General features: G+C 45.4%; 1 protein-coding gene across 7 annotated transcripts in view; it reads left to right on the top strand.

Moving 5' to 3' along the window:
* The window catches only part of SULF1 (sulfatase 1), a 178,024-nt gene that overhangs the window by 153,553 nt on the left and 12,239 nt on the right, over positions 1-12,232 (top strand). For 5 of the 7 annotated variants that reach the window (XM_027064448.2, XM_027064450.2, XM_027064449.2 and 2 more), the window contains 7 exons: positions 184-278; positions 597-662; positions 1,742-1,914; positions 4,769-4,911; positions 5,006-5,129; positions 6,981-7,014; positions 8,279-8,344. In XM_027064448.2, coding sequence (XP_026920249.1) covers positions 184-278; positions 597-662; positions 1,742-1,914; positions 4,769-4,911; positions 5,006-5,129; positions 6,981-7,014; positions 8,279-8,344 — 701 coding nt within the window. The remainder of the gene's footprint in view (positions 1-183; positions 279-596; positions 663-1,741; positions 1,915-4,768; positions 4,912-5,005; positions 5,130-6,980; positions 7,015-8,278; positions 8,345-12,232) is intronic. The other 2 variants (XM_027064451.2, XM_053208646.1) reach the window with 2 other exon arrangements.

Below are 12,232 nucleotides of genomic sequence, written 5' to 3'. Positions count from 1 at the left end.
TGTTTACCTACAGCACATCAGTAGGAATATCGAGGTAGGCGTATTCCGTGCCCAGTGGGTTTCCAAGTTAATTATCATCTCAGATGAATAGCTAGGATGATGGAACACAGAAAGTAAAAGAGAGGTAGGCAGCATAGAAAATCCTTGCCTTAAAAGGTAACTGTTCAAGTATGTGTCTTCCAGATTGAAGCTTTGCAAGATAAAATTAAGAATTTGAGAGAAGTGAGGGGGCACCTAAAGAGGAGAAAACCCGAGGAATGTGCCTGTAGTAAACAGAGGTGAGCGTGTAACCATCCCACGGTCTTTTTTCTAAACTCGTGTTTCCGCAAGCTACAGTGATAAGCAGCAGGCTTGTTTCTCTCTTATGCCAACAGAAGGCGTAACAAACTGAATTTGTTACCATGTACTGTAATGACCTAACCTGTTCGGGTCAAATGAGATCCGTCATAAACCTCAGCCCAAGGTTAAAAGGTCCCTTTGAGCTAAATAGTTACGACAAAGTAACAGCTTTCCTTCTATTCTGCCTTCTTTTTCTAAAATGAACTGTCTGATCAAATGTGGGACTAAGACTCACTTTTCAATCTTCTTGCCCGTAGCTATTATAATAAAGAGAAAGGTGTGAAAAAGCAAGAGAAGGTGAAGAGTCATCTCCACCCATTTAAGTAAGTGACTCTCTGTTTTCCACATTTGCTGGGAGTGAAGGACTGTCCACTGGGCACTTCTGAAACACAGCAGGGACCCCCTTGTTCCAAGTGGTGCTGCTTCATAAAAGCAGATTCAGCCAAGAGGGCACCCAGTCCCAGAAGCTGGAAACAAAGCCCACACCTTGCTGAGAGAGCATGGCAATGTTTTTGGAATCCTTTGAGGAGGAGCTATGAGGAGTTTGTTCTAATTCTCTATGTGTTGTCTGCCAATGTTGGGAAGGTAACTGGATTTTATTCCATGCTCTGTTTTCTGTGGACAGTGATTGGGAAATGGGGACCGTCTTGCTTAGGTTGGTGTATTCCGTAGGGTAGTCTGCAGTTGTGCTAAGTTCTGAAAGTTGGAAGAAATACACGTATTTTTAAAATAATAATATAATTGGCATATGAAGGGGATTTAGGATACTAGAAGTTGAGACTTTTATGGAAAATAACAAAATACTAACCAAAGGACATTCTTTCCAAGGCATCTAATCCAGCTATCCATTGACGTTCTGGCTGATAAATACTGAGTCCCCAGGAAGTGAAGCCATTTGTCCACAGGATGTGGCAGGATCCACACATGCCCATTGACACGTACTTCACCAGTGTTTACATAAGAAAGAAAACGTTGATCCTTTAAGGCTCAATCAAATTCTTTTTACTTTTTTTTCACAATTTTTTTTAATGTTTCTTTTTGAGAGGTGGGGGAGGGGCAGAGAGAAGGGAGACAAAGGATCCGAACGAAGCCAGTTCCGTGCTGACGGCCGAGAGCCCGATGCTGGGCTCAAACTCACGAGGTCAGGACCTGAGCTGAAGACAGATGCCCAACTGACTGAGCCACCCAGGCGCCCCAAGGCTCCGTAACATTCTAAGCGAGCTGTCACTTAATGAGTGTGCCTTCGTTCTTGCCGATTAGAGTTTGAGGAGGCCCTCTGTGAAAAATAAAAGTCATCTTGTTATTGTGTGTCTGCCTATTTGTGTGAGATACAGAGCGACGATAGTAGTTTCCGTTGGGAAAGTGCTCTCCGATCACTAACAGATCCCTTCTGTTGGGATAGGGAAGCTGCTCAGGAGGTAGACAGCAAACTGCAGCTTTTCAAGGAGAACCGTAGGAGGAAGAAGGAGAGGAAGGAAAAGAAAAGGCAGAGGAAGGGGGAGGAATGCAGCCTCCCGGGCCTCACCTGCTTCACGCATGACAACAACCACTGGCAGACGGCCCCGTTCTGGAACCGTAAGTTTTGAGTGGTTTGGTTTTTGAGGGTTTTTTAGAAATCTTTCTCCCAGTTTTATGGAGTAGCGCTGTATAAGTTTTAAGGTATATAGCAAACAGACCTGACGTCTATGCACAGTGGAACCTTGGATTGCGAGTAACTTGCTCTGCGCGTGTTCTGCAAGGCGGGCAAACGTTCCTAATAAATTTTAACTGGACAAACGAGCGATGTCTTGCAGTACGAGCGGTCCGTGACGCCGAACGTCACACGATCACAGCTGAGCCAACGGCTCTTGAAATTCGCTTTGATACACAAGTGCTTTGGATTACAAGCATGTTTCCAGAACAAATTATGCTCGAAAACCAAGGTTTTGCCGACTGTGAAATGATGATTGCATTAACACCCGTCACCTCGTATCAATTGCTCCTTCTAAATGCCACTAACTGCTGCCACGCAGAGACAGTGACTCACACTACAGTCCTGAAGACCAGGGCTTCAGCTGCATAAAACCAGGGATCTAGAATAACTCAAGTGGGGAGCATCCTCTTATTTTCTAGAATGATTTTTGCCAAGCATTATTTTTTTCTTTAGAGATTTGTTTTCACATTTTACTTGAAAAGGCCAAGCTCGCCCTGGGTCTTTCTCCTGTTGGTGTTATTTCACATAGTGCCCACCTCCTGGCAGAGTGCCCACCCAGCAAGACTGCTCTATGACTGAATAACTAAATAAATGGGCAAACAATTTTGCCTCTTACGTATTTTGTTGCTGCTGTATTTCATGTAATGCTCTAAGTATAATAAAAGGAAGTGAAACCCCCTTAAAGGCAGGAGCCATATCCTACTAATTCTCAGCCCCTTAACTACCTAGTGTCATGTTTGCGGGGAAGAATAGAGACTCCACAAAATATTTAGTTTTATACGGAATTGCTGATGACATGGAATAATAACAATTGTGTGCTTTTAAAATTATACTTAACATTTGTTTTGGTGGTCTATGCACAGTGTTCACTGAGGCCATCTAGAAATAATGCCCTAAATTCTTGTGGCACATCATCTGATTGAAGGCTTACTGACCCAGGGAATAGCTAAAACCCCAGATCTCCTCATTGAAAAGATCACAGTAGGACCAGCTGGGTCAGTGTTTCTCCAAGTGGGATTTGGAGACTCCAGGAACCCAAGACCCATTCTTTGGGAGTTTCAGGCCTACCTATGAGGATTTTTGTTTTGTCTTTCCATTTTGATGCTTTTTGATTTCAGCGTTCAAGTTTGCATTTTCATTTCCAGCCACGCTAAAGCCAAGTGAACTCTTAAACTCATAGCATTCTGACTTTCCATGGCGTTCCCTAAACTGGGACATGAGGATCTCTGAGGGTCATTCAGGTTGTGGGGGTCTGTTCTCCGCCAAGCTCTGGGCTGGGCCCCTGGAAACACAGCAGCCTGAAAAATCATCTCCTGTGGGCAGAAAGGAATAGATGGAGAAATGCGGATCTTTAGGTCAGTGATGTGACGTACCAGCAGCGTATGACTTTATACTGGTAGACACATGTCACCATACGTTGGTCAAAGCCCATAGGACGTACGACACCAAGAGCAAACCCTAATGTAGGCTGTGGACTTTGGGTGATGACGTCGTGTTCATGTAGGTTCATTAGTTGTCTCTGTGTTGAGAGATATTGATAGTGGGGAAGGTTCTGCATCTGTGGAGATGGGGGTATTCTCTAGAAATTCTCTGTGCCTTCCGCTCAGTTTTGCTGTGAACCATCTTATGCTCTAAAAATAGTCTATCAAAATAAAATTAGAAAAAAAAATCATTTCTCATTCGTTGTCTAAAACATTTCTTTTAGCTTAAGGGGACAGATTTAGTGTGTTTAATACTGGATAGGTGGGTAAGTGACATATAGTGGTTAAGGGTATACCCTCCAGCCAGACCCTTAATGCTGCTACTTGTCAGTTGTGTGACCTCAAATAAATTACTTACCCTCTCTGAGCCTCGTTTTTCCCATCTGTAAAATGGAAATAACAATAATCTTTGTCTCATAAGATTTTTTTAAGGATTAAATGAGTTAATACATGCAAAGTACATAGTAGACAATGAATGTGCATTAAGTGTGCCTACTCCAACTGCTTTAAAAGTATTTGCTAGACAGCATATTTCTAAAGTTCAATTATCGTTGCAGGAGAGGTCAGAAATTTAGAAACTTTCTATAGAAGAAGACTGGATGGTTTGTTTTGTTTCCAAAGTGTCTGAGACACTTTCCACCAGAGAACCAGTGAGCCTCTGCATGATGCCAAAGCTGTTCAAGGTCATAGCCTGTCTCATGTGAAAGTGTCGTCTACAATGATCACAAATTACATCATCCCTCAATCCACTGAGCTGGGCTCAAGTCATCTGCAAACCCCTTCCCGCTGCAGAACCCCCTCTTTCCATGCACCATTTGTGACGTGTGGCCAGATGAGGACACTCAAGGGCACCAGTCCACCTCTTTATTTTAGAACCATTTTATCCTTTAAAAAAAATAAATAAAAGATAAAAATAACCAGAAATGTAAATTCTGATAATTCCCTTCCCGTTCTCCACCCACCCTATTCCAAAGACCACTGCCCAACGGGGGCGGGGGGGGGGAAACCAACGTGCCTAAAACTTCACCCTGGCCTTCAGCCTGTATTCACGATCATAGATTGCCATCGTTTTCCCCACTTTCCACCTCTTCGAGAGGGGGGAAAATACAATTTTTTTAACATCTAAACACATAGTACTTACAAGAAAGAAAATGTGCCCCTAAGTTATAAAGATAAGGAAATGCTAGAATGGCTAGCCTGCCTACGTTTTCGTTTTTTTCATTCTTTGCCTTTCGTTTTTCTTTTTTACCAACAGTGGGATCTTTCTGCGCCTGCACGAGCTCTAACAATAATACCTACTGGTGTTTACGTACAGTTAATGAGACGCATAATTTTCTTTTCTGTGAGTTCGCCACTGGCTTTTTGGAGTATTTTGACATGAATACAGATCCTTATCAGGTAAGTCAGTATGTTTTCATTTTATGAAGGTTGTTGGAAACAAAACAGCCAGAACATGAGCTTAAATATGTTGTCCTGGCCTCTTCACCCACAGCTCACAAACACAGTGCACACAGTGGAACGGGGCATTTTGAACCAGCTACATGTACAACTCATGGAGCTCAGAAGCTGCCAAGGGTATAAGCAGTGCAATCCAAGACCTAAGGGCCTTGAAGTCGGTAAGGGGGGGGGGGGGGGGGGAAGGTGGTTGTTGTTGTTGTTTTTTTTTCCTGTATTTCCTGGGAAATTCTTTGTGTTGTCAAGTTTTCTGCCTTTGAAACGATGCTATGCATAGAAACCCAGAGATTGGGACACTTCCAGGCAGTTCCAAACATAATCTGTTCTCTAAGTTTATCTCTGGGAGCATTAATGAAAAATTTAACACGCCAAAAGATTTGGTGAGTGTTTTATTCCAATTTGTCCCACACGTCTGTTCTAGTAAACCTTCCTGATAGAAGCATCCACTGGCAAGCAGGATGAAGGCATTGGGGATTTATTTGTTATTGCTGTCAACAGGCGTGATCTATACTCTTAGGCAAACCAGGATATCCTCATATTTTAACTGAATTTGGATGGGAACACACAATGTCCTGTTTCTGCTTAGCACAGTTGGGAGCTGCCCTAATTGGACCCCTGCCCGTGACACAGTGAATTCGATTTCTTGTACCAGTATTTCCCCTCTGAAACTAGAGATACTTGGGTAATTCACTGTCTTGGGACCCAGCAGTGTTAGAGGGTCCATATGGAATCAACTAGATGCTCCCTCCCAGATCTGCAGCATTAAACTAATTTCGCCTGTGGTTCGTGAGGCTGCCATTTTTCTCGGTGTCTGTCCCAGCTCTTTCCTAATTGATGAGAATACTCAGTTTGTCGTAATTCCTGTAGAAACGTAAATTCCAGCAGTCCAATGAAGGGAGGAGAAGGAGCTGGCACTGGCGAGGTCATTGGCATCAGCACGGCAGCCAACCCCAAAAGAGCGAAGAGCTGAACTCTGTGATGGTGGGGAGCGGTTTGCAGGAGCCCTTTGTATGCAGCTGAGTTTGCCTTGTGTCCCTAACAGCCGGTGTCTCTGGGCACCTGGCAGAGCCAATATCACCAGCCCTAAAAGTAGGCCTCTCCCCTGGGTCATGTGACTTGAAGGGGGGGAGGGGGTCCTACCTCCAAAAAATCAATGTCTGCCTCCTGTCATTTCCACCCCTGCAGGGTCCTGAGGCTTTCAAGCTGCAAAGACCCCAAAAGAAATTATAAACACTGTGAGAGAGGTCACCTCACAGCCATCGGCCAACACTTCTCAGTTAACACCTTAATCAAATCATTTGGCCGCCTGTAAAGTCCAGTTCTGACTGAGCTGCAGAATAGGTCTTTGGTCGCTGACCCCACCCAGCTCCAATCTTTTCAGATATCCTGCTTATCTGTTTGAGCTTTTCCTCAAATCTTACCCCTCCACACACCAAAAACAAAATAAACAAACGAAAAATCTCAATAAGGCCTAGAAATTGAACCAATTATTGCTTTTCGAAATTTTATACCCAGACAGCTCTCCCCCAAAGGACCTGGCTCTCTTACTGGTGGTGACCTAACTCTGTTCAGGGAAGTCTGATAGTCTCTTGATGGAATGACACACGAGGGAGAGCCAGTGAAGCCAGTAGTCCCCTCCACCTTCTAGACAATTCCTACAGGAGATGATTGTTGCCCTCCCCCCTTTTTTCCCAACTGTTTTGTCTAAAAATAACCAAAATTTTACTGAGACTGACTGGAAGTACTTTTCATACTGCTTTTAAATGGGCTCTCTCCTCCTTTGCCACCAAGGAAACTCCTATACATTTTATCTCAAACCTTTTAATTTATAGCTTTCACTGCTCATTTTGAACCTGTCTACTAGAAAAGCTCTGTGGGACTTCAGCACTGTCTGTATTTAACACAATATGTTTCTTTCTAGGATTTAGATGTTGTGCATGGAAAACGACATAGTGAATGGTTTTATGAGTTCTAAAGCTAACATAAATTACTCTTGTATTTTCCTATGTCAGGAAATAAAGATGGAGGAAGCTATGACCTACACAGGTATTCACATTTTTTTTATTCTCCCCCACAGCTTCTTTCCCAATAATTGCATGATCCAGCCATTTCAACTAATTTCTGTTCCTCACCATGCTGCACAGAGCAAAGTGTGGGTGCGTGCATGTGCTAACAGCATTCTCCACCATATTGTGTCGTTGGTTACAGATCTGTCATTTTGCTTTTAATCAGCTGACTGTCACAGCGGGATGTCTCTCAGAGCATTTACTCCCATGCGTGTTTGCTCATTAGATGATGCTTTTAAGCATGGATTGCTGTGAAAGGGGGGGAAAAAAGTAGAATGACCTTTGGGAGCCCTGGGGAGAGTTTGGGAGAATTCTTTCCCTTGTGGTGCTCACACATTGATTTGGTGGAGAGGCTTCATGGAAACCGGTTTAGAGATTTTTTACAAAGTATAATTGAATGTCAAAGACCCAAGACCCAAAAAGGAGTGATGGGAAATTTAAGAGCATTCAAAAGCCGAAGTTGGAGGAAATAGAAGGAGCTTCCTTGTTAAGACTCCTTAATTAGAGTGGGTGGTGGAAGGCAGCAGTGATACGATTCCAAAGGCTCTGCAGTGTGGTGGTGAGTGAGGAGAAGGTGCTGGGTTGGGGACAGGGTACCTGGAGCCAAGCCCTACAGAGAGGTCTCAGCACAGCACAGAGACAATACCGCCTGACACACCCAAACTTCATAAACAGGCCTCAGCCCAGCCACCTTGTTCTCTCCAACCCTCACCCATCCCTCTTACCTCATGTTCAGTGAGGGGGGTCCGACATGCCTGGTGGCCATGTCACAGGATCACCTGGCATCATCAGCCCTTGATATTTTTCCACTCTAAGCGTAGACCTTAGGTGGATTTGTCAGAAACATGCGGTGTGGGCAGGAGGGGACTGTCCTGACCACCTCCACTGTGGGGAAACAGAGTCACGATGAGTCAGCACCATAGTTGAAGAATCCATCAGAGGAACATGGGCTTCCTTGGCGCCATGCCAGGGAACCCTGTTTGCCCCACTGCCTCTCTCCAGCCTCCTGAGCTGTACTCTCAGCTTCTTCCTTTTCCGGGGCACCTCACTGATCTGACCAGAAGCTAAACAACAGGAAAGGTGGCGGGGAAGATGTAAACAAATAACGAAACAAAGAAAGCTGGACTTCTGAGGATGTTTAATAACCATGTATGTATCTCTTCTTTTTCTCTTCTCTCCTGTCTTCTTCCCTTTCCTCGCTCTGCCCTCCCCCCCCCCCCACCCTGACCCCACATCACCCCCAGCACACGTAGGACAGAGCAGAAGAACCCACCCTTAAGCTGGTCTCACCAGGGCTATGGGCTGACGAGGTAATATCCCGCACACCAGCATTGTTTCGCCTGCTTCCCAGGGGCCACATTAAGACATTTCCAAAGTGTGACATTTTTAATGGACCTAACACTAGATATTGACTTTACGGTTATTTTATGATGCACTCAATTTTACAGCTAAGGGATTGTCAGTTGAGCTTTCTTTTACTTCTTGTCATGAACGAGGTAAAAGGGTATTAATAGGCTATTTAAGTCACCGGCCTGGTCAGAGCTGAGTCAGAGAGCTATTCTCCATCAAGTCATACCCGGCCAACTTTGAGATGAAGAATGTTTAACTGCACTCTGGTCCTGATTAAATGGCAAGCAATCTGGGACTCTTCCCTCTCCCTTCTCTGCCACCCACCACTAAATCCGCCATTTGTGAGGCCATTTGTCAGAGCCTTGGTAACTCGTTGTTGACGGGGTCGCCTGAGAATGTGGCCGTTGGAAGCACATGTGCAAGGTGACAGAGGTACCGTTGCCTCTTCCTCCCTAAATTCCTTCCCAAAGGACAGATAGGCGGACCCTGTGTAACACGCAACGACTGGCACTTCCAGATCCTACCATTTCATGATGCGGGGGGCAAGCTGTCTTTCAGCCGACACCCACATTGCAGGCAAGAAATCCTAAAACAGGGCTACTGAGGGAGCATTTGCCTGTCCCACCTGGGGACTCACTGGATACCCAAATGCAGTGTTTGACGTGGCCTCCCCTGCTCACTGCGCCCCGTTGGACTGAAGGGAACGGGTGTTGAAAAAGCCACCGTAGGTGTGGACCCACCGAAACGACTGTCTCAGGTGGTGCTTACCGGGACACAGCCCTCCAGCGATGGCCCTCTTACCAGGTTTCAGAAGCCTCGATTCTCCAAGAAGATTCGATTTTTTTTTTTTTTTAGAAAACGAATTAAATGCATTTTCATATGAAATTTCATTATAAAAGACTTCGAGAAAAGTGATAGTAGCCAAACCTGAGGGATGTGAAATTTGAAAATTCAGCAGTCTTTCAGAAACGTTTCTCTCACACAAGATTGACTAAGAGCTTTTTGACTGCCTTCAATTCTGAGGATGTGGAAAAATTAATCATTACATTTATTTGTTAAAGGGCCTCCCAAAGGCAAGTCTGTTCCCCGTTCAACTTCGTATTTATTCTGTTTACTTAGTGCCGTGGCATGCTCATGAGGCAGGGACAGGCTGCAACGCTTTGCTTACTCATACTGGTCATTTTCCAGTTAAGACAAGCACAGAGCAGGGACACCGCTCAGAAACCAGCCTCCATGACTCAGGAAGGAATTTTTGGCTTGAGTTGAAAGCCATCATTTCTGTGTTGCAAAATAGAATAGGATCAACAGGTTGAGGGGGTGTTTATTTTTCCCACTGCTTGTGAAAGCTGATGCTGCTGCCCTTTGATGGCCCAGAACTGCTCCTGGCAGCCGTGCTATGTGTCCATGGCAGGCAGCGTGGGGCCGGCCGTCGGTTCTGGGCAGCCTCGTGCTGGCAGGGCTGCTTCCTGACCCGTGTTCCATGCCCAGTAGACCGGCAGGCCACGCTGTGCTCCGTCCTCGGCACCCATGCTTCTGCCCACGTTGCATTTACACTTTTTGACCCATCTGCCCTGTGGCCACAGCTCACGGCTGGCAGATGGGTGTGGGCGACCTGGCTGCGTGTTAGGGGCTGATTAGTGCTGACGGGGCCGGTGTGCCTTGGGTTCAAATCCTGCCTCACTAGCAAGAAGTGGAGAACAGAGCCTGGCAAGCCTCAAGCCCCGGCAATGATGGGTGCCATCAGTGAGACGGGCGTGGATGCAAAACATTAACAGGAAGGAGACAGTGTTTGAAAGGGGATGGTGATATTATGATTCCAAAGGATGTTACTCTACTTCATGAGACACAAAAAGAGATGCTCATCAGCACCACCCCCAGCTTCCTCATCACTCACTGCCAACCCAGAGCTCAGTCTTTTTTCTGAACTGCCTGAACGTACTGAAGGACAAAACCCAAACTTCACTTCCCGGCTCCGTGTTACTTTAAGGAAGCTTCAGCAGGTTCCATTCTCTCTGTCACATCTCAGGACTCCATTTTATTTACTCATTTTCTCTCCATATTTTTTCCAGTTCTGCTGAGAAATAATTGACATAGGTCACTGTGCACCCTATTTTATTTTTACGCTGCGCTTGCTTAGCTCTGTTGGACTTCTCTGTTTAAGGTGCTTGACCAAGAGTTGGGTTCAGGTCAGGGTTTGGGGTTAAAGGGATGGGAAGTGAGGCTGGCCTCCTAAGGTGATGGGGGCCTTAGGGTCAGAGTTGTTAGGACACGGATCAGAGGTGGGGTCGCCATACACAGTGGACAGCTTGCACCCTGCCCAGAAGTGTGCCCTGGGGAGGACGGGCAGCCACTAACATCCAGCCAGAACTCTGCTAGACAAGCCCTGCCAACTGGCGGAATAAGTTTTTCATCACACAACAGTGGCCACTTGGTCAGGATCAGGGGCAGGGGCAAGTCAGAATTAATCTAAGCTCCCAGAGGATGTCCAAAATTTTGTCTTTTCCAGGGGTGATTCTACACCTGGTGCCTTTCTTCTCCGTAAAAAAAGGAACAAAAGTGTTGCAGGACTCTAAGCCCCTACCCTCCAAACTGAGGAATATAATTTACCTTTAATTGGTTTCAAAATAGAGAGGAAAGATAAGAGGGGGAAAAGCTAATCCTCTTTCGTCCATTCAGTAAATAAATAAAGAAGGAAAGAATCCACATGACCACCTGTATGCAAGCCACTGCCTTGGAGGAGAACACGGTCAAGTATTATCATTACTGTTCAGAAAACAAAGTGTCCCGACAGGGGAGGAGATGATTCTGTAAGAGCCGTGTGGGGCCCCTAACCCAACCCCGATGAATCCAGGGAAGCTTCCCAAGGAGGTGGCATTTCATGCTGCATGCTGAAGGCAATGCTGGCACCGTCTAGAACGGGATATTGAGGAAAGAAAACCGGTCCAACTAGAAGGGACAGTTTGTGCGAAGGCAAGGTCCATTCGGGGGACTGTGATCAATTCAATGGTAGTACAAGGGAATGGGAGGCGAGCAGAAGAGGTAAACAGAGCCAGTTTCACAAAGAGTGCTATATGTCGGGTGACCACAGAATTTATCTTCCAAACAAGGATGTTTCCACCAGAGAGGGCGTACTAAAAATAATTAAAATGGTCTATATTTGACATATGTATTTGCTGACCAATGGTATGGTCAGTGGATTTATAAAATAACTGCATTTAAAAACTATTTTCTAAACTAAAATTTCAAAAGTTCTGGACAAATGCTAAACTGAACAGGATGCCAGTACAACAGATATAAACTGGGACCCTCGGGCAATCTAAACAATCTGATCACCCTGGTTACCTACTACCTCAGAGGATTGGGTTTTCGTTTTTTTTTTTTTTTTTTTTAAGAGAAAGAGAGAGAGTGTGTGTGTGCCTATGCGAGCAAGAGGGGCAGAGGGAGAGAGAGAATCCCAAGCAGGCTCCACACTCAATACAGAGTCCACCACGGGGGTCATGACCTGAGTCACTTAACTGAGCCACCCAGGAGCCCCTTGCCCCTCCCCCCCTGCTTTTTTTTTTTTTTATTATAGGATTGGGTCTTTATCCTGAATGCAGTAAGGAGATATTCAAGAGTGTTAAACTGTGAGAAATAATATGGGAGGATCTGGGTCGATCAGATTAGGTAACATACGTAGTTGTGAAGAGTCTTGTGGGTCTGCTTGCTCACAAGCTCTGGCTCAGTGGCCTCCCGTTTGGGGGACAATGTCTAACAGTATCACGTGACTTACCGTGCCCCTGCTCTCTTCTAAGTACTTTGCATATGTTAAATCACTTACCCCTCACAATAACTCTGTGAGGTCAGCA

This window comes from Acinonyx jubatus, chromosome F2 (genome assembly GCF_027475565.1).
Source record: "Acinonyx jubatus isolate Ajub_Pintada_27869175 chromosome F2, VMU_Ajub_asm_v1.0, whole genome shotgun sequence".
Lineage (NCBI taxonomy): Eukaryota > Metazoa > Chordata > Mammalia > Carnivora > Felidae > Acinonyx > Acinonyx jubatus.
Note: the sequence above shows the minus strand (reverse complement) of the source record. Positions and strands in the feature narration are given on the sequence as shown.